Source organism: Tachyglossus aculeatus, chromosome X3 (genome assembly GCF_015852505.1).
Source record: "Tachyglossus aculeatus isolate mTacAcu1 chromosome X3, mTacAcu1.pri, whole genome shotgun sequence".
NCBI lineage: Eukaryota > Metazoa > Chordata > Mammalia > Monotremata > Tachyglossidae > Tachyglossus > Tachyglossus aculeatus.
The window spans coordinates 19,801,318-19,822,105 of NC_052099.1; the positions used below are offsets into that span (position 1 = coordinate 19,801,318).

The following is a 20,788-nucleotide window of genomic DNA, read 5'->3' on the forward strand; positions in this document are numbered from 1 at the left end:
CAATACAACAATGAACAGAGACATTCCCTGCCCACAATCAGCTTACAGTCTAGAGGGGGGTGGGGGTGGGGGGTTAGTTTAATTAGTTAAGTTTAGTGATTGAAAAGGAAGAAGGAAACTTTATCTCGCAATACCTGCTGCCCAGGAATTATGCTTTTTGAAGAGCTACATTTCCTAGAATCCACTGGAATAGAATTCCAGTTAACAAACTGGGTAGGACCTTTAATTTAGGAAAGGGATACTCAAGAGACCTTTGCTATATGTCTTACCCCATGTGTAGAGTTGTGAATACCCACCCTTGAAGATTTTTCTGCGTCTCTAAGGCAGCTTATTTTTGTATGCTTTGAAGTCAGGATATCTCCAGTTGAGTTTTTTTATGTTGTTGTTAGTACTGTGAGTAATTTATGCTTTTTTTTTTTTTCCTGGTTCTTTGCGTTCAGTAGCTAAATCTAAGTCCCTACCTCCTAACTCCAAGTATCACATGGATACCAATTGCTGTCTCATATCTTGGAAACTTGATTCAATAATTCTTAGAGAATTCTGATTCTGGGAGAATGTACAAAGCAGGAGCCCCAGCTCTCAGTGTAGCTCAAGGACTCCAGGCCTCAGCTGAATTACCTGATGGGTTCGAATCAGTTTAAGTTTCTATGCTCATTTGTTTATACTCATTTATGCTCATTCTTATAGAGAAGCAGCGTGGCTCAGAGGAAAGAGCATGGGCTTTGGAGTCAGAGGTCATGGGTTCAAATCTCAGCTCTGCCAATTGTCAGCTGTGTGACTTTGGGAAAGTCACTTAACTTCTCTGGGCCTCAGTTACCTCATCTGGAAAATGGGGATTAAGACTGTGAGCCCCCCGTGGACAACCTGATCACCTTGTAACCTCCCCAGTGCTTTGAACAGTGCTTTGCACATAGTAAGTGCTTAATAAATGCCATCATTATCATTATTATTATTATTATTGTTACTTCCCTGCTTGTGTGTTAACTCCTCTAGGCCAGGGATTGGTCATGGGTTCTAATTCCGGCTCCACCACTGATCAGCTCTGTAAACACTTAATAAATGCCATCATTAATGTTATTTATTAACTATCCAATCATGAGGGTCTCACAACAGTCCCAGAGCACAGACTGGTGAATGACAGGGGCAGGAGAAAAAGCACTGTTGCTAGCACTCCCAAGGCCCAGCTGTCAATCATCGACCAATAACTCTTAAGGAGGAACATAAAGACATCTCCTGATTCACAGGAACATGAAAAAATGCTGTCTATTTTAGCACAATATTTGAACTGTCAAGAAGAAGCGGCACCCAATATGAGAAACTAATATAGTTGATGCTACTTGAAAACATATTAAAATACCATCATTGCTTTTTTAAACTAGTTTTAATAATTGAATGAAATAGTTTTATTCCTCTCTCCTACAGTTTGGTTCATTTTAAAATGCTATTCAGTAATAATAATTTTTTAAAAACATTTCTGAGTCAGACACAGATTTTTTAATCACCCTTGTGACAATCATCATAATATGCAACACATATCTGGCACTATTCATATTCTACTTCTGTTAGAACTTTAATCCTGGAATCATTCAAAATATTGAGCCAGATTCTCCCAATGTATGAATATCCCAGTGGAAATAAATAAATGTACCTTTGGAATGTGCATTAACTCTTTCAGGGCATTATATAATCTGCCATTTTATAATTAATCAATCAATCGTATTTATTGAGCGCTTACTATGTGCAGAGCACTGTACTAAGCGCTTAATAATTAATAATAATAATGGCATTTATTAAGCACTTATTATGTGCAAAGCACTGTTCTGAGCCCTGGGAAGGATAAAAGTTGATCAGGTTGTCCCACAAGGGGCTCACAGTCTTAATCCTCATTTTACAGATGAGGTAACTGAGGCACAGAGAAGTCAAGTGACTTGCCCAGAGTCACACAGCTGACAAGCGGCTGAGCCGAGATTTGAACCCATGACCTCTGACTCCCAAGCCCGGGCTTTGGAGTCCCCCTCCCCTCCAGCCCCTTCCCCACCACCTCAACCCCACTCCAACATGCTGGTCCTGCCAGTATGTGCACCAGGACAAACTAAAAGCTGCATAGCCCACTAGACATATACCCCTTTGGAACAAAAAGATAGTATACTTCATATACATCGTATGTTTGTATATATTTTTTTGACTCAGCTCTGTATCATCAGTACTTGTTAAATGCTTACTATGTGCAGAGCACTGTACCAAGCTGACAGACACGTTCTGTGCCCATAATGAGCTTACTTTTATCCTGACAGGTTCTTATTACTACCTGTTAGATTGCTATTTTTCATCCTGCTCCCAGTACCGTATTAGCAAATAATTTCTATTTGTCTCCCCAGTCATATTGTAAACTCCTTGAGGACAGGGAATAAATGTCTTGCTTCTCTTGGATTTTCCCGAGAGTACAGGTCTTAGCACTAAGGCAGTGTTCACCAAAAACTATTATTAATTGGTTGGTGCCCTGCCCAGAATTGGGGAAAATGATGAAAGTTTTTCCTGAATTCAACTAGAAATTGTCTTGATCATATGGGTATGGTGAAGAAAGTATTTTGCAAGACATCAGCAGGATTTGAAGAATAGGCATCATAAAACTGACACTCTTTTAGTGGATGATTTTGACATAAGATTAAACGAAAGGGTTAAGGAAAATGTCTTACTGTCTGAGCATCTCTGCATCTGTTGTTCCTCAGTGCATATTAAGAAATTAATTTTACTCTTGGAATTAAAGAATCGGATGAATGAGGTGGCTTCTTCTGGGGTACAAAATTTTATTTCCAAAAGCACGATGATCCACATGGGGCTCACATAAGTCTCTGAAAAAAGTGCCATAAAGGGGTATTTTCTTTTTCAGATCCCCTAGTGATATGATAGTCTCTCTCTCTCTCTCTCTCTCTCTCTCTCTCTCTCTCTCTCTCTCTCTCTCTCTCTCTCTCTCTCTTTCTCTCTTTCCCCCCTCCCCTAGTATATAATGTCATATTGTATACAAGGCAAAATGTCTGTTGGACACTACTTTGTTATCAGAATGCTTTTACCTAATTGGCAATATTCTTATTGCCATTTAATTTGTACTATAGCAAATTTCTGTAGCCTCTGGTCTTTAAGAAAATAGGAAAAAGAAAATCTATGCAAGTAGGAAAGATCTCTTATTCCACAGTGGTGTGACTTTCATTAAGTCGTAATCCGGAGAAGTAAGACAACAATACAAAGAACATTTTTTTTTCCATCTATGCCCTTACCAGAGGATGACTGCCTTAGAATAAAGTAATTTGCATATTGACTAGTTGCTGGTGATTTTCTTTTAGTCATAAGAAAATGAAAAGCATACAGTTCTACAATTTCATTTTGGTAAAGATAAGCTGTTTCATACTGCTTTTTGTGGCTTGTTAAAGGCTTTTGCAAGAAAAAAGAGAAGGCTAATTTATATGTAATTGTGTTTGCTTAAACAATAAACAATTCTCCCTTATTTATTGATCACACAGCCTTTCTCAGATGTTATGTAGTACATCATGAAAAAAGAAAGTTTGGGAGTTGGGTGGTGCAACTCCTTGAACCCTCATTTAAATGATGGAGAATTGAAAGTGAGTCCTTTCTCCCTTCCTATATGTAGTAGGTATATCTGCAGACTTATGCAAATGTGGGAATATCTTCTCTGTGTATGTACCTTAGAGTTGCTAACCAATAGCAGAGTCAGTGACTTGAAACCCGGAGTTGTGGGATCAGGAAAGTTAGCATAAATGTCCATTCTGCATTTCCACCTTTTTGTTTTTTGCTCTTCTTCTGACATCTCAATCAATCAATGATATTTACTGAGCAACTACTTAGCACTGTATATTATGTAATGCAGTAGCAGTGGGGCCCAGTGGGAAGGGCGTTTGCTGTTGACTGCTGTGTGAGATTGGGCAAGTCACTTAACTTCTCTGGGCCTCAGTTTCCTCATCTGTAATTGGAGGATTTACTACCTGTTCTCCCTCTCCTTTAGACTATGAGACACATGCGGGACAGGGACTGTGTCTGGTATTTATATTGCATCTATCCTGGTGGCACTGTTTACACTTAGAATACAAGGCAGCTTTTAAATCCTGAAGGTAGTAGGCCCCGAACGGCCAACAGAAAACACTCAACACTGTGTGCAGTGAACATACAGAGTTACCTGTCAGAGGAATTTGTGCAGGTTGAACTTAGTAGTTGGCACAAGAGGGATTTGTGCTAAGTAATGGATGACAGGTTCATAATAGATTGCCAGAGGGTAGACTAGAAATCTAGGAGGAATAGCCAGTCATAATATATGGCACGTTAGTAACCACTGATATGTAAGCTAAGTATGGCAACTATCACACCGTTGGTCTGAACATCCTGGACAGGTCAGTTGAGCGTAGGATAATGTAATGAACCGTTCGGTCAGGATATAGTAGCGGAAGAGTGTGTGTGTGTGTGTGTGTGTGTGTGTGTGTGTGTGTGTGTGTGTGTGTGTGTGTAAAATTAATAATAATAATAATAATAATAATGCATTTATTAAGTGCTTACTATGTGCAAAGCACTGTTCTAAGCACTGGGGAGGTTACAAGGTGATCAGGTTGTCCCACGTGGGGCTCACAGTCTCAATCCCCATTTTACAGATGAGGTAACTGAGGCACAGAGAAGTTAAGTGACTTGCCCAAAGTCACACAGCTGACAATTGGCGGAGCCAGGGTTTGAACCCATGACCTCTGACTCCAAAGCCCAGGCTCTTCTCCACTGAGCCACGCTGCTTCTCTTGAAGCAAGAATTAAGTAGAGTTGGCTGTCTTGAGAATGAGAATTTGATTAGGAGAACTCTCAGTTGTTCCAAAATGGCAGTGGGTTAAGGAGTTCTCAAGAAAATGAATGAACCCAAGTTAGCATACAGCTGAACTAAAACCATAGGTTTATTGGGTGGAGCCTTTTATCTACTGTGAGCTTGTTATAGGCAGGGTGTCACTCTTTATTGTTGTATTGTACTTTCCCAAGTGCTTAGTAGAGTGTTTTGCACAAAGTAGGCACTTAATAAATGCAAATGAATGAATAAATGAATGAATGAATTGAACATATTCTTTGTGCAGAGCACAGTGCCAAATACTTGAAAGTGCCCAGTAGCAGACACAATCCCTGCCCTCAGTGATTTGTTAGTCTAGTGGAGGGTATAGACACTATACAGATGGAGGGAAGTGATAAAACTGTGCTTGTCCTCTGGAGCAGAGACTATGGGATAGTGACCTAAGGGAAGTCACCTCACTTCTCTGGGCCTCAGTTACCTCATCTGTAAAATGGGGATTGAGACTGTGAGGTCTACATGGGGAAGGGACTGTGTCCAACCTGGTTTGCTTGTATTCGCCCCAGAACTTAGTACAGTGCCTGGCACATAGTAAGCACTTAATAAATACCATCATTATTAATAATTATTACCTTGTCAATGGCAAGTAGAAGGACAGGTTACATATTTCAGTACCAACAAGATAATAGCCAGGTAAATGGTGCAGGTCTCCCGACATACCAATAGTTTTTGAAAGAAATAATCATACTGTATTTCAGTTCTGATAAACTCCTTGGTGGTCTTTCAAGGGAACCTCCTCACCTCTTTTGCCTGAGTAGAAATTCATATCTTCCCAGTGGAGCTGATTGTCAACTGATCCCATTTCACCACAGTGAATCAACTAGAATGTCCATCTACACATTTTGACTGAACTTCAAACTCTGAATGTCCGCCTGGAGTTTTTCTGTTTTGTTTCATTTGTTGTTGTTGTTTTTATTAATCTACCCAGAAGTTGAGGTACTCTTAATTTCTTTACCCCTGCTAATATTTTCCTTTATATACCTTTTCTTGTTGGGGACTATATGCAATTTCTTCTTCCACCTTTTATTTTGAAGTATATTTTGTGTAGGTAGTGCCTATTAAGATGTTTCCTATATGTCAAAGTAGAACTCCTGGAAGTTAATAGTATAATTACATAGTAGATCATAAGAGCTCTTTGGCAGAGTTGAAGATTACTTTAGAGTTTTGAATTAATCTGAACGACCCCAGTTTTATTGCTGTTGCATTTCTAGAAATGATGAAATGCCAAGTCACTGGAAATAATCCGATGGAACCTAAATAATCTGACATGAGTAATGTATAGTTTCTCTGACTTGTTCTGTGTTCGGCTGACTTTACAACCACCTACAATATTTTATTGAGAATTTCTTGTCTTAATGAATCTGGGTGACTTCCAACTTCCTAAAAAATATAACTGCTATGAAAAGAACAGCAAGCCAGTGCACTGTGTATCTGTGTTTTATGTCGATTGAAACCATACCTCACAAAAGAAGTAAATTATGAAAGCCTGTTCCAGTTATCTGAGCTACAAATGTTGTCTCCCGGTGTGGGAAGGCTACGTTTCTAAATAAAACCTTTTTTTTGAGGTGGGGGGGGTGTTGGGGGGGACCCAGAGAAACCTCTCAACTCCAGACTAAGCTGAGTCGTAAACAAATCCTCAAATCTTATTAGCTGATGACGGGATTTGGGTGTACATACCTTTTGCTCTTGACTTTAAAAATGCATTTCTTAATTTGAACTAACACAAAGAAATATTAGTCCGACATGACATTCCTTATTATTTGCCCCATAAACTTCCATTTCAGAACTGAAAACATGGATCTCAGCGTGTTGCCTTGAATGGGAAAAAAGCATTGTGAGGAAAAAACAAATAGGTGAATAATCTCTATACAGTAATCTGCAGCAAAACCATTCCATATCACTTATGTCACTGAATCTCTGCCAAATTTTCCTTTAGCCGTTTAAGAGGGTGGGATGCAGGGACAAGAGGCAAGAAAATTCCCTGTCAATGATCAAACATTTTTCCTCCTCCTGATGTAAAATGATAATATTAAATTCACATATTAAAGATTAAGCCAGTAATATTCTTGTTACTTTCCATGTTATTGCAGGATCATCTGATAGAAATAGTAGTAATAATATTTATTGAGCACCCACTGGGTTCAGTGCACTGTACTAAGTGCTTGGGAAAATGCCTGTAGTTTTTAATCTCCTCATATCTCCTCCTCTCCTCATGTCGCAGCACACATATTCCTGTTTTAGTGGCACTAGTGTCTCCTATTCCCATTTTTCTTAATGAAAATGAAATGGCCAACAGTGTGTGTCTCCAATCCATCAGTGATATTTATTGAGCACTAATTGAGGGCGGAGTACTCTACTAAAGCATGTAGGAAAGTTCAACAGAAGCAAAAGTACCACAGAAGCAAACTCATTAACAGTCTACTGGAGTTTGTATTCTAATGGAAAATTTTGCAACCTAATGCTTTCACAGTAGTTGGGTAATAATTTCATATTGAGCTGATGTTGATTTTTCACATGCAAACATGTTTTTGTTCTTTTAACTGATATATTCTGTTCACTTCATGTTTTCCTGTGGACAGTGTGCTATAGCCAAAGGGAATATTTGCAAATTAGGCAAATTAGGTAGGCTGATGATTGCAAGCATTTAGCTGATTGAGCCTGAGAATTCAAGCGATTGTAGAAAATTCTTCCCATTCCTATCAACAGACGGTTAGTGTTACAGACTAAGGATCCAGCAAAGGAGAACATTTACTGATCATTTCTGGGTCCAGAAGCCAGTACTAAGCACTAGGGAGAGTACAAAAGACATACTAGAGATGATACATGATCTTTAGAATCTTACAATCTAGTGGGGAGCTACAGACACTCAAATAAATGAAAAAATGAGAAAGCAATGGAGTATATGTTCATAAGTACTAATGGAATATATAAGATCTGTCTATATGTGATATGAAGGTTGTGTTTTACTGCTCACGTGATAATTAACCATCCTGCTATTATTATTTGTGTTCACTCATATCCAGCCTGAGAACTTACACATCTCTTGCTTCATTCTTCATGGTCTCTCTCATGTCCCACCTCGTGGGCCCCCAGAGACTGAGAAATATATATATAAATCCCGGCCTCCCATCCCCAACCAAAATACTAGACTTACCTTTCATAGGAAATCTATAGAAGGCAATCTCTGCAGGAACATGATAAAGGAGTTGTTTGATGTTTGAGTGAATTCCCTGCTTATTTTTTCTTTCTATCTCTTGGAAAGCTGATAAGGTTTGAACCACAAACCATTTTCAATCTCACAGATATCAGGATGTGATGTGGTAATTTCTGTCTTGTGTACCTCCTGAACCAAGGGAATAGTTTCTGATGTTCCTATATCTGTAATGCAATTAGAATCAGGGATTCTTTATTGAAGTGCACGTTTCGGTTTGTGTATATGATTTTTCTAACTGCTAGAAAACTGAAAATATAAAATGATAATATGTCTCGACTCTTTATCATGAACTAATGGCATAGAATGATGTGGCATTACCAATTAAGAGCTCAGAACGCCTTAGGAAAAGGAGTATACGAAGATAAAAGCATTTTCATCTTTTAGCCCTAAATCATCTGCCAAACCTGCACTTATTTAGGTGCACTAGCAACTCACGAACAAATTAATCCTCATATTCATATTGTGTTGGTGACCTAAGAATGCACTTGGCTAAAAGTATATTGGCTCCTCTTGGGAGGTTCAATTTTAGTTATGTGTCATTACAGCGCCACCTTGTGGCAGACAAGTGTCTCTCGTGACACTCCACATTTGTGATACATTATTAAATTGTATTACATTTTAAATTAAAGTGAACATTTTTTCTCTTAAATCTCTAAGAATCCAATTTAGACAGGGTCTAATCTGACATATCATCTTTATATTTCTTCATAGTTGAGGATAATGTGAATTTTCTGCAGAAAGTGGTTGCTGAATAAATGCAATACTGTTGATGAGGATCATTTGGGGCCTTAATTGATGTAAATGTATGCTTCGTTTTGGTCCCATAGTTGCAATCTGGCTTAAAATCTTTCACTAGATTTTTGCAGGAGAGAAGAGTTAACCTAATAACCATCTGGGCTGGAGATTAATATTGTCTCATATTGATTGCTCCTTGCAGGTATCCAACCTTTCTCGAGCACTGAACTTTCACAAACTTAATTTATTTCCCACAAGACACTTCCTTCTACTCTTGATAGTCTCCCAATATAATCCGTAAGTCCCTATTGATGATTTTTTTTGTAATATTTTATTAGGTATCTTCCACTTAAAAGTCCCTGAATCTTCTCCAGTTGGCTCAGCTATTGGAAGAATCCGAGCAGTGGATCCAGATTTGGGGAAAAATGCTGAAATTGAATACAACATTGTTCCAGGAGATGGGGGAAATTTGTTTGACATCATCACGGATGAGAACACCCAAGAAGGAGTTATCAAGTTGAAAAAGGTACCTAGAAAAATTAAAATCCAGTTATCTACTTTTGCTATTCAACCATCATTTATTTATTTATTTGTTAAGCATTTGCTGTTTTTCAAGCACTGTTCGAAGGGCTGGGGTTGACACAAGTTAATCTGTTCCTATAAAGTCGCAGTCTCACACCCCAGTACCATAGGGTTACAAAGTCCAACTTTCCGGAATCCCTTACTATTTATTTGCCACAGGTCAATAGGACTCCAGTTAATAGGCAGTTAATAACTGATATAAAGTAGAAACTGTGAAGTCAGCTTGAGGAAGGCCTGCCCGGTTATGAAGTGGCAATTATAGAGCTGTGCTATGGGCAGGGTTCCATGGTCTTCTTCTGCTCCACCATGTGATAACCATTCATAAACGGTAAAATATCATCACTATCTTGGTTACTTCTCCTTTTCCTCTCACCTTCCTCCATCCCCTCAAAACACAATGAAGCTCCCTAATCAAATAACAAAAATAATCCCAAATTGGCTCTGGGTCTGATAAATCTTGAAGAAGGGGCATGTGGTGAGGGGTGAAACAATTGCCAAAAGGATGTTATGGGAAGAGGGTGACAGGACATGGAAGAATAGGGGTATAGGGCTAGTTCTCAGTTATGGTGCAAGTGACTTCTTAAATAAGCAGATTGGTAGTATTTAGAATTAAAAAAATAAAAGGACCTCCAAAATATAAGCCACTTCATGCACTTCACGAGTCAGTCAATTTGATTGTCAGATTAGTGGTGTTCACGGGATAGAGATGAGTTTATGTGAAGGTTGATAGGAAAATAAAGCCCCTCCTTTTATAGTTAGTGAAGTCAAACACATAGAACATTGTATTGAAATGAATAAAAAAGAAAAATGCATTTAATTTTCCCTTTGCTCTTTCAATTCACTGCACCTTATGGCATAATATTTAGATGTGCATAAATCATCAGAGTAAGCGACACTTTCACATATATTTACAGCTGATGTGAATCAATCAATCAATCAATCAATCGTATTTATTGAGCGCTTACTATGTGCAGAGCACTGTACTAAGCGCTTGGGAAGTACAAATTGGCATCACATAGAGACAGTCCCTACCCAACAGTGGGCTCACAGTCTAATATCATATCATTTCATTTCATATCATTTAGCGTATGGGATTTCTCCTTCTGTTTTTACAGAAGAAATCATTCAAGGTACTGTAAATACAAGACACCTTGCATCTTGGCATAAAATACATTACCCTTGAAATTTATTTTCAAACTCTTTGAAACCCTGTGATGCATGTGACCTGGTGAAGTGGATGATAGTTTTATTTTCTACTCATTTATTTTCAGTATTATTTGTTGAGCACTATGTGCCAAGCACCGTACTAAGCACTGGGGTAGATAGAAGCTAATCTGGTTGGACACTGTCAATGTCCCACATGGGGCTCAGTCTTAATCTTCATTTTACAGATTAGATAAGTGAAGAACAGAGAAGTGAAGTGACTTGCCCAAGGTCACACAGCAGACGTTTGGTGGAGCCAGGAGTAGAATCCAGATCCTCTGATTCCCAGGCCTGTGGTCTTTCCAATGTTGTTTCTCCAACCTATGGGTTCTAATCCAGTTGCCAGTTGTTTTACCTTCAAGAAGTCACTTAGCGGTACTCTGCTTCATTCCGTCTTCTGTAAAATCAATCAATCAATCAATAATATTTATTGAGCACTTACTGGGCGCAGACAAAATGGAGGTCAAACACCTCATATCCTCCTTAGACTCTGTGCCCCAAGTGGGACAGAAGACAGTGTCTTCTCTAAAGGTATCCACCACAGAGTTTTCAATCAATCTTATTTATCAAGCGCTTAATGTGTCCAGAGAACTGTACTGAGGACTTGGGTGAGTATGACATATCTTATATCTTTTATTTAACGTGCCCATACACATTCAGAATTACATGGTTCATTAGAAGGAGTTAAACGCCTTTATCTCGCAAAGAATCCCTTTTGAATAATGAGTTGTCCAACTAAGAACTACACAATTTAATTGAGAAAAAGCTATTTATCAACACTTTTAGAGCTAATTAGCAGTTATTATGGTCAAATGCTACTTGGTTCTTTGGATTTAGGGGATACATTGCATCTCATTTTACACACTAATACATTGTACGTATTTGTATGTATTATGTATCAATATGAGAGAGTTGGTAGACACATTCCCTTCCCACAATGAGCTTGCAGTCTACAGGGGGAGGTTCAGTACTACTTTTTTTCATCAAATGTTACACATGCCCCAACAATTTATAAGATAGAACTTTGACATCTCATTGTGCAGAGCTGAATGACACTAACTATTTTTTTCAGTTCTGAGTTTCCTGGATGATTTTACTCGTTAAAATGACAACTTCCCAAATAGAAAAGGTATTCATTCATTCATTTATCAAATTGTATTCATTCAATCATATTTACCGAGCACTTACTGTGTGCAGAGTACTGTACTAAGCGCTTGGGAGAGAAAAATATAACAATGAACAATATGGTCTTCTAAACACAAAGTGTGTAATGGTTTGAAATAAGAATTTGCCACAAAATTCACTGCAGTTTTCCCAGCTCTAATTGGCATTTTTGGTGATTACTATTGCTCCGGATCTTTACAGTCCCACAGAACAGAATCCCAGGCTTCAATCTCAGCTCCTTATGTTTTCGGGGTGATTTCACCGTGAGGCCCATATCACTTCTAAGTAAAAGTCTTTTATTTTCTATTGTGATGAAATTACAACACTTAGGGAAAATATATGGTTTCTGCCCATGCAATATCAGAATCATTCATTTGTCTCCCTATGAATGTCTTTTCCACGTTGGAAATTGCAGCATTTTTCCTGGGTTAAATAAATAATAGCATGCCACTCAAATTTATATAGCATCATATCTTCACAAAAACTCTTAGCCCATTAGTAGATGGTTTAGAAATATCATCTAATTACTAAGCAAAACCCCTTAAGTGACCTATGAATTCACAGTAGTCAGTCACAAAGAAGTAAGGAATAGATATCCATACAAGTTGCTTATGTCACTAACCTTTGATTTTCCAGATGCTGCTCCTGAATCTTATCTGCTTTTCAGGCATGTCTGGAAGACATGACTAGCGGTATTATTGATTAGTCAATCAATTAATGATACTTATTGGGCACTTACTCTGTGCAGAGCACTGTTCTAAATGCTTGGACAAGTAGCAGCGTGGCTCAGTGGAAATAGCACGGGCTTTGGAGTCAGAGGTCATGGATTCAAATCTTGGCTCCGCCAATTGTCAGCTGTGTGATTTTGGGCAAATCACTTAACTTCTCTGTGCCTCAGTTACCTCATCTGTAAAATGGAGATTAAGACTGTGAGCCCCACGTGGGACAATCTGATCACCTTGTAACCTCCCCAGCATTTAGAGAGAAGCAGCGTGGCTCAGTGGAAAGAGCACGGGCTTTGGAGTCAGAGGTCATGGGTTCAAATCCCAGCTCTGCCAACTAGCAGTTGTGTGACTTTGGGCAAGTCACTTAACTTCTCTGTGCCTCAGTTACCTCATCTGTAAAATGGGGATTAAAACTGTGAGCCCCATGTGGGACAACCTGATTACCTTGCCAGTGCTTAGAACAGTGCTTTGCACATAGGAAGCGCTTAATAAATGTCATCATTATTATTATTAGAACAGTGCTTTGCACATAGTAAGTGCTTAATAAATGCTATTATCATTATTATTATTACAGTAGACCCAGTATACATAATCTCTGCCTAAACGTACAATCTGATCAGGACAGAGATACTAATAACTTACCTATAACTATCAAAATAATTGTGGTATTTGTTTAGTAATGAACTATATAGAGTACAGAAGATAGGTACTTAAAACTCCTTGATTGTTTTGAGTTCTCAGTGCTTAGCTGACCACGAAGGTCTGAAATGGCAGTTGGACAAATATTAGGTGTGAATATAAAGAATTTGCTGCACCATTATTATTTTATTTTATTTTATTTTATTTTTTACTCAGTGTCTGGCTCATGAAGCTTCCTTTCTTTTCTGTATTCTTTTTCTTAACTCATAGGTTGGAAAAAAAACCACTATGTTGCTTTATCATGATTGAGTGCCTGGTCAATCCTGCACTGAGCCTACATAATAGTAGTGATGATACAGTGGGGATGAGTGGAAAGAGAAGTTACCTGATGGATGTCCTCTGACGGATCAGAGGACCTGGGTTCGAATTCTGTCTCAGCCAGTTACCTGCTCTGTGACCCAGAGCAAGCCAGTTAAATGCTTTGTGCCTCAGTTTTCTCTGCTGTAAAATGGAGATTCAATATACGAGCACTTAGACTGTGAGACTCATGTGGGACAGAGATTGTGTCTGAGCTGAGAATCCTGTATCTACCCCAGTGCTTAGTTCAGAGCTTGGCACACAGTAAGCACTTAACCAATATCCCTATTATTATTCTTGCATACTATGTGCAAAACACTATACTAACTTGCAAAAAATGGCACTCTTCCAATTACCTGCTGTGTGACCTTGAGCAAGTCAGTTAATTTTTCTGTGCCTCAGTTTTCTCATCTCTAAAATGGAAATTCAATACATGCTCTCCCTCCAAGTTAGAGTGTGAGACTGTGCCCGACCTCATTATTGAATATCTACCCCGGTGTTTTGTTCAGATCTTGGCACGCAGTAAGCACTTAAATATATCCCTGTTACTATTATTACATACTATGTGCAAAGCACTGTGCTTGTTGTTGGCAGGGAATGTTTCTGTTTATTGTCATGGTTATATTGTGTTTTCCCAAGAACTTACACAGTATGCACTCAATAAATACGATTGAATGAATAAAGGCTGGAAGAAATGCACCATTGAAAAGTAGACACAGTAGCTGATCACCAGGGTGTTCACACTCCTCTGGGGAAGGACAAGGACAGGCAGAAAAATAATGATCATAAAAACAGAAAAAACAATCTTCAAGAAAAGACTCAAAAGATGCATTCTTTTGGTTGCCAATAAAGGCTGCAAAATTTTTCACTGACCAAAAAGAGAAGGGAAATATAAATTCTTAAGGGCATGCAATACAAAAACACTACTGAATTGAGGGTATGGTCAATATAATCTTATTAGACACAGTTCTTGCCCCACGTGAACCTCAGAGTATAAGTAGGAAGGAGAACAGTTATATGATGCACATTTTACAGATGAGGAAACTGAGTCACAGAGTCAGGCATTCAGTTGTATTTATTGAGTGATTACTGTGTGCAGAGAGCACTGTACTAGGTGCTTGGGAGAGTACAGTATAACAATAAACAGACACATTCCCTGCCCACAGCATGCGTACAGAGAAGTTTAGTAACTTGCCCAGAGTTAAACAGCAGGCAAGTGGCAGAGCTGGAATTGGAATCCAGGTCCCCTGAATCCTAGCCCTGGGCTTTTTCCACTAGGTAAATTGAATCTGTGTGAATTGACAATGTAGAAAGGTATGAACACTCATTGATTTCCAACAAGCGTTAAGCAGCCCTTTCTCTTTACTGATAAATGGATCTGAAAAAAAGTGTAGATTAGCTTCTTTGGGACAGAGAACGGTATTAAGCACTTGGGAGAGTACAGTATAATAGAAGTGGTAGACGTATACCTTGCCCACAAGGAGTTTACAGAGTAGAGGTCATGACAGCATTGCAAATCAACAGTGGATTGTTCAAGGACCCATGGAACTTTTTTAATGATTCCTGGGACTAATCTTTCCCAGAAAGAAGCTTGCTTTAGCCACTGGAGTTCAGTCATTTGAGGAATACTGCTAATAAAAAGACAGCCTTGCCTAGCGGAAAAGGCGCAGAACCGGGAGGCACGAGAAACTGTTTCTAATTCCAGCCTGGTATGGCATAAATACCGTGTCAGAACTCATAACCTCATATTTACCCTAATATTTAGCACCAGGCAAGGATTTGGTAAATACCCTAATTATTACTGTCCTATAGTCAGGATTAATAACCCTGATATTCACCTGAAATGATGAGTTTTGGAAGGTAGGCTTGAGCAAAGGATTTTTCCAGAGTAAGGGATGAAAGAGGGAGGGGAATGGTGAGGTCCAGGTCCCCACGTTTCATGAATCTGTTTTAGTTTCAGGACAGCAGAAACAAGTGTAAGTATAGGGAAGGTCGAGACTGACCATTTTAAAGTGATTTTTAACCTTGTTCTTAGGGACCTACAAAATGAGCTTGTTAGCAACTGATTCAAACAGGCTCTAATCTTTAACTGATATGCCAGAGAAGGTGTGTCTCTGTGCTGTTGATCAATTAGTAATCACATGACCCATACAAATAGGAATTATGTTCTGAACTGTGAAATAATGGGAACAAAATCATATCATTCATTTTGAGTGCAGTTTAGTCTCTTCTCTGAAATGACCAACCTGGGAACCTCTCTGTTTCTGCTGTCCCTGCTCTAGTTAATGATGAAGGAGATTCATTGAGCATCTCACCAGGTGCTGTCTCCAGAGAGCATGATGTCAATAATGGCAATGTTGAGGCTGACTGTTTGGAATCACTGAATAACAAATTTAACGTGTCAACAGCATTATTGATTCAGGCAGCTGTATTTAAAGGAAAATACAATGGCTACCTCACTGGCTCAGTCAATACTCTGCGTCCTGTAGCTGTTCAATACCCGTGAATTGAATTTAACAGAGGAGGGAGTGAGTTCAAAATAAATGAAATAAACTCTTTGTTAAACTTCAAAACATTTAATTATCTCTTGGTTCCATTATATATATATATATATATATATATATATACATAATCATAAATATTATATATATATATAATCATAAAAACAGCAAAAAATGATCTTAAAGAAAAGGCTCAAAAAATGCATTCTTTTGGTTGCTAGTAGAGGCTGCAAAATTTTTCACTGACCAAAAGGAGAAAGGAAATATAATTTCTTAAGGGCATGCAATGCAACAAACACTGTACTGAGTTGAGCGTATGGTCAATATAATCATATTAGACACAATTCTTGCCCCACGTGAGCCTCACAGTATAAGTAGGAAGGAGAACAGGTATATGATGCACATTTTACAGTTGAGGAAACTGAGTCACAGAATGAAGCATTCAATTGTATTTATTGAGTGATTACTGTGTGCGGAGAGCACTGTATTAGGTGATATATTAGGTGATATCTCTCTATATATCTATATCTATATAGATATATATAAAATCATTACTGCATCACTGGAATACATTAAATAATACCATGAAAGTCCACATTTTCCCAAGATTCAAAATTTCTGTCATTTCGTGTCCTGATATTTTATTTGGGAACCAAAAAAAAAGATAGACAATGTAGAGGTGGTAAGATTTTATTGTCACAGGAATCATATTTATGATTATCTACATTCCCAATGTTGTAATGTAGGTGCTTTTTCAAGTGGCGTATTTCTTAAACCACAAAATCCAAGCTTGAAAATTATATCTTGATACCACTAGATGCCAGTATTACCTCGGAGCTGAAGAAGGAATGATGCTTTTATGCGTTAGATGGTTTCTAACACTGTTTTTTTTTTTTGGCCCAGAACCATTCTATCGTAAAAAAAGCTTTGCTAACTTACATGAAATTTGTGACTGGGTTAAGGGATAGTTCAATGAATGTTCTTACCTGTGACTGCCCTTACATGTTAATGTAATCATGGTGCACTGAGACATTTGTAAACATGTTTTATTTTCCCCCTTGTAAAGTTTCCAAAAGGTCAATTTGAGGAATCAATTTCCCTACAATCTGTTCTGTTATAATGTGTTTTCGTTACAGGATGTGGATAAGCAGATGGCCTAGCTGATAGAAGCCAGGCCTGGGAGTGAGAGGACCTGTATCCTAATACTGGCTCTATCACATACCTGTGGTGTAACCTTGGGCAAGTCACTTAACTTCTCTGTGCTTCAGTTCCCTCATCTGCAAATGGGGGATTCAAACCTTTTCTCCCTCTCTTTCAGACTATCAGTATCATGTGGGACCTGATTATTTTTTATCTACCCCAGTGCTGGTCCAGTTCTTTGCACATATTAAGTGCTTAACAAATACCACAATTACTATTATTATTATTAACTAATATGGGTGGAGTCATACCATCAAACAACACATGTTTATCTTTGTAGCGCATATTGTGGTGTAGGAGGAATAGTCATTCATTCAGGCAGTCATATTTATTGAGCACTTACTGTGTGCAGAGTACTATATTAAGTGCTTGGGAGAGTACAATATAACGATAAACCAACACATTCCCTGGCCACAGAGAGCTTACAGTCTACAGGGGACTAACACATGTTTGTGACATCACTCAGGGTGTGACAACCAGGAAACAAATTCTCCATTCACTTGAGTTTCTTTAAGACCCCATCCTTATCATGGGAGGACTGACTGTATCAGAGGAACAGAATCTGGATACACAGACCCCCTCATGGAAATCAGACAAGACATCAATTTGCCCGTAGAAACCCATTTTGCATTCCCTTTTGCCTTGTCTTTCCTTCAGCCCCTGGATTTTGAGACGAAAAAGGCATACACTTTCAAAGTAGAAGCCTCCAACCTTCATCTGGATCATCGCTTCCTCTCAGTGGGGCCCTTCAGAGACACAGCCACCGTGAAGATCAGTATATTGGACATAGAGGAGCCACCCGTATTCAGCAAGGCTCTATACACCATGGAGGTTTACGAAGATACTCCCGTGGGCACCATCATTGGAGCTGTGACTGCCCAGGACCTCGACCTTGGCAACAGTGCTGTTCGGTAAGGAGATTTCCTCCCATGGCACAGTGTCAAAAGCAGATTCATGACGTCAGCCTGACAGCAAGATGTTGAGGGAAATGGCGGTGGGGTTGAGCCATTATTCTTCTTTAATATCGGAGGGTTTGCTAGGACCATCATCATCATCATCAATCGTATTTATTGAGCGCTTACTATGTGCAGAGCACTGTACTAAGTGCTTGGGAAGTACAAATTGGCAACATATAGAGACAGTCCCTACCCAACAGTGGGCTCACAGTCTAAAATGGGGAGACAGAGAACAAAACCAAACATACTAACAAAATAAAATAAATAGAATAGATATGTACAAGTAAAATAAATAAATAAATAGAGTAATAAATATGTACAAACATAAATACATATATACAGGTATACATATATACAGGACCAGAAATGTGATCCCTGAGAATGGTGTTTCTGAACAGATGACAGGAATGGGACATGAGTTTAGTGTTGCCAGTTGATCCCTGGTCAAGGGAGGTGGAAATAGTGGCAGAAGCCAGGTACTAGAGGCAGTAATGCTTGTGAGCTCATCACCCAATTGTCAGAGGAAAATGGAGGTTCATCCTCCTTAGACTGTCTCAGCAGGGAGGTCGAAATGGGTGGGGAACAGTGGAATGAAACCGTCACCAGCTGCAAGCTACATGTCCGAGGGCAGAGGCAGAAAGTTCAGAAGAAGAAAGCACCTTCATTTTCTTCTCTTTCTCTATGCCTAAGAAGCATAGCGATTTTTCAACTCCAAATTGCTCTGGTGTTCAAGGCCATACATTCCTCCTCACCAGGCTGTGGTAGGAGCAGTGCCAAAGCTGAACAAAGTAACCTGACTGAGATCCAAATTGTGTTTTTTGTTGGGTGTTTTTTTAATGTGTGTGGGATTTGATAAACATTCACTATGTGCCAGGCCAAGTACTGAGTGCTGGTAATCAAATTAGACACAGTCCACATCCCCCATGGGGCTCACAGTTTCAATCCCCAGTTTATAGATGAGGTAACTGAAGCCCAGAGAAGCTTTCACTCAGCCAATCATCTTTATTAAGTACTTATTGTGTGCACAACACTGTAGTAAGTGCTTGGGAGAGCAGAATATAACAATAAACAGACATATTCCCTGCACAAAACCAGTTTTCAGTCTACAGTGGGAGTCAGGGCAGAAGCCAGATTAGGTGGACAGTTTGGCTTTATTCCAGCTCTTTCTAAATATCGATCAATCAGTTATATTTATTGAGCACCTGAATGCTAAACACTTGGGAGAGTACCCTATAATAGAGCTGGTAGACATATTCTCTGCCCATAACAAACTTATTAGTTTTATTCGAAACCCAAATTCCAGATTCACTCAGGAATTTTCAGTACAATATCTTAAAATGAAATATTTTCTCAAGCCAATTCATGGTAATATATCAACAAAGACCAGTTTTGATAAAGCTATATAGTAAGCACTATGATTAAAGCAAGAAAACACCACCTACTTTTATATCTTTTATTTAACATGCCCATACACATTCAGAATTATGTGGTTCATTAGAGGAGTTAAACACCTTTGTCTCACAAAGAATCCCTTTTGAATAATGAGTTGTCCAACTAAGAACTACACAATTTAATTGAGAAAAAGGTATTTATCAACACTTTTAGAGCTGATTAGCAGTTATTATGGTCAAATTCTACTTGGTTCTTTGGATTTAGGGGATACATTGCGTCTCATTTTACACACTAATACATTGTACGTATTTGTATGTATTATGTGTACGTACACATAATAAATCTTGTTTTCAAGTGAACCTTTTCATAGAAATTGCTCTGGAAAGCCTTCAAAACTTACAGCAATGAATCAAATGGCTGTGTCCTTATAAATCATTTGGTGTTTACATTATAGACATCATCCTTTGCAATTACCAAGTAAATCCATCAGTCAATTTAGTAAATGTTTAGCGAGCTTCCTCTGGATCCATATTATGGTATTAGGGAAGCAGCATGGCGAAGTGGATAGACTACAGGACTGGGAGTCAGAAGGACTTGGGTTCTAATTCTACTTCTCCCACTTATCTGCTGTGTGACCTTGGGCAAGTCACCTAACTTCTCTGTGCCCCAGTTACCTCATCTGGAAAATGGAGGCTGTGGCTGTGAGCTCCCAGTGGAACAGGCACTGTGTCCAATCCGATCTGCTTGTGTCTACCAAAGTGCTTAGTACAGCGCCTGGCACATAGTAAGCGCTTAACGAATACCATAATTATTAGATACAAATCATTCAGGTTGAATACAGTCCCTGTCCCACATGGGGCTCACAGTCTAAGTAGGAGGGAGAACAGGCATCCAATCACCAGGATTGGAACCCAGGTCCTCTGACTCCCAAGCCTATGCTCCTTCCACTAGTCTACACTGCTTGCATTCACTTACACTCTCCTTAGCAGTCATATTGCTTTGTTTACTCAGTTATTTGTTTCGATCTCTTGAGTTGTAACTATGTTTATATTTGTGCCTCCCGTTGTAGTGTAAGCTTCTTCTGGGAATGGAATATGTCACTTTCTTCTGTATTTCCCAGCACCTACCAAATGGGCACTCATTAAATGCTGCCCTACTCAAGACTAATAACATTATTGTGACAAGTTTCCTTGGCCAACAGTCATCATATTTGACCAATTTCACTAGGAAAAC

The 20,788-nt window shown here is 38.8% G+C and overlaps 1 protein-coding gene across 2 annotated transcripts in view; it reads left to right on the top strand.

Annotated features, from left to right (window-relative positions):
- Nucleotides 1–20,788, top strand: part of CDH12 (cadherin 12) — a 497,253-nt gene that overhangs the window by 460,699 nt on the left and 15,766 nt on the right. For both annotated transcript variants that reach the window (XM_038770299.1, XM_038770300.1), the window contains 2 exons: nucleotides 9,175–9,362; nucleotides 17,865–18,118. In XM_038770299.1, the coding sequence (XP_038626227.1) occupies nucleotides 9,175–9,362; nucleotides 17,865–18,118 (442 nt within the window). The remainder of the gene's footprint in view (nucleotides 1–9,174; nucleotides 9,363–17,864; nucleotides 18,119–20,788) is intronic.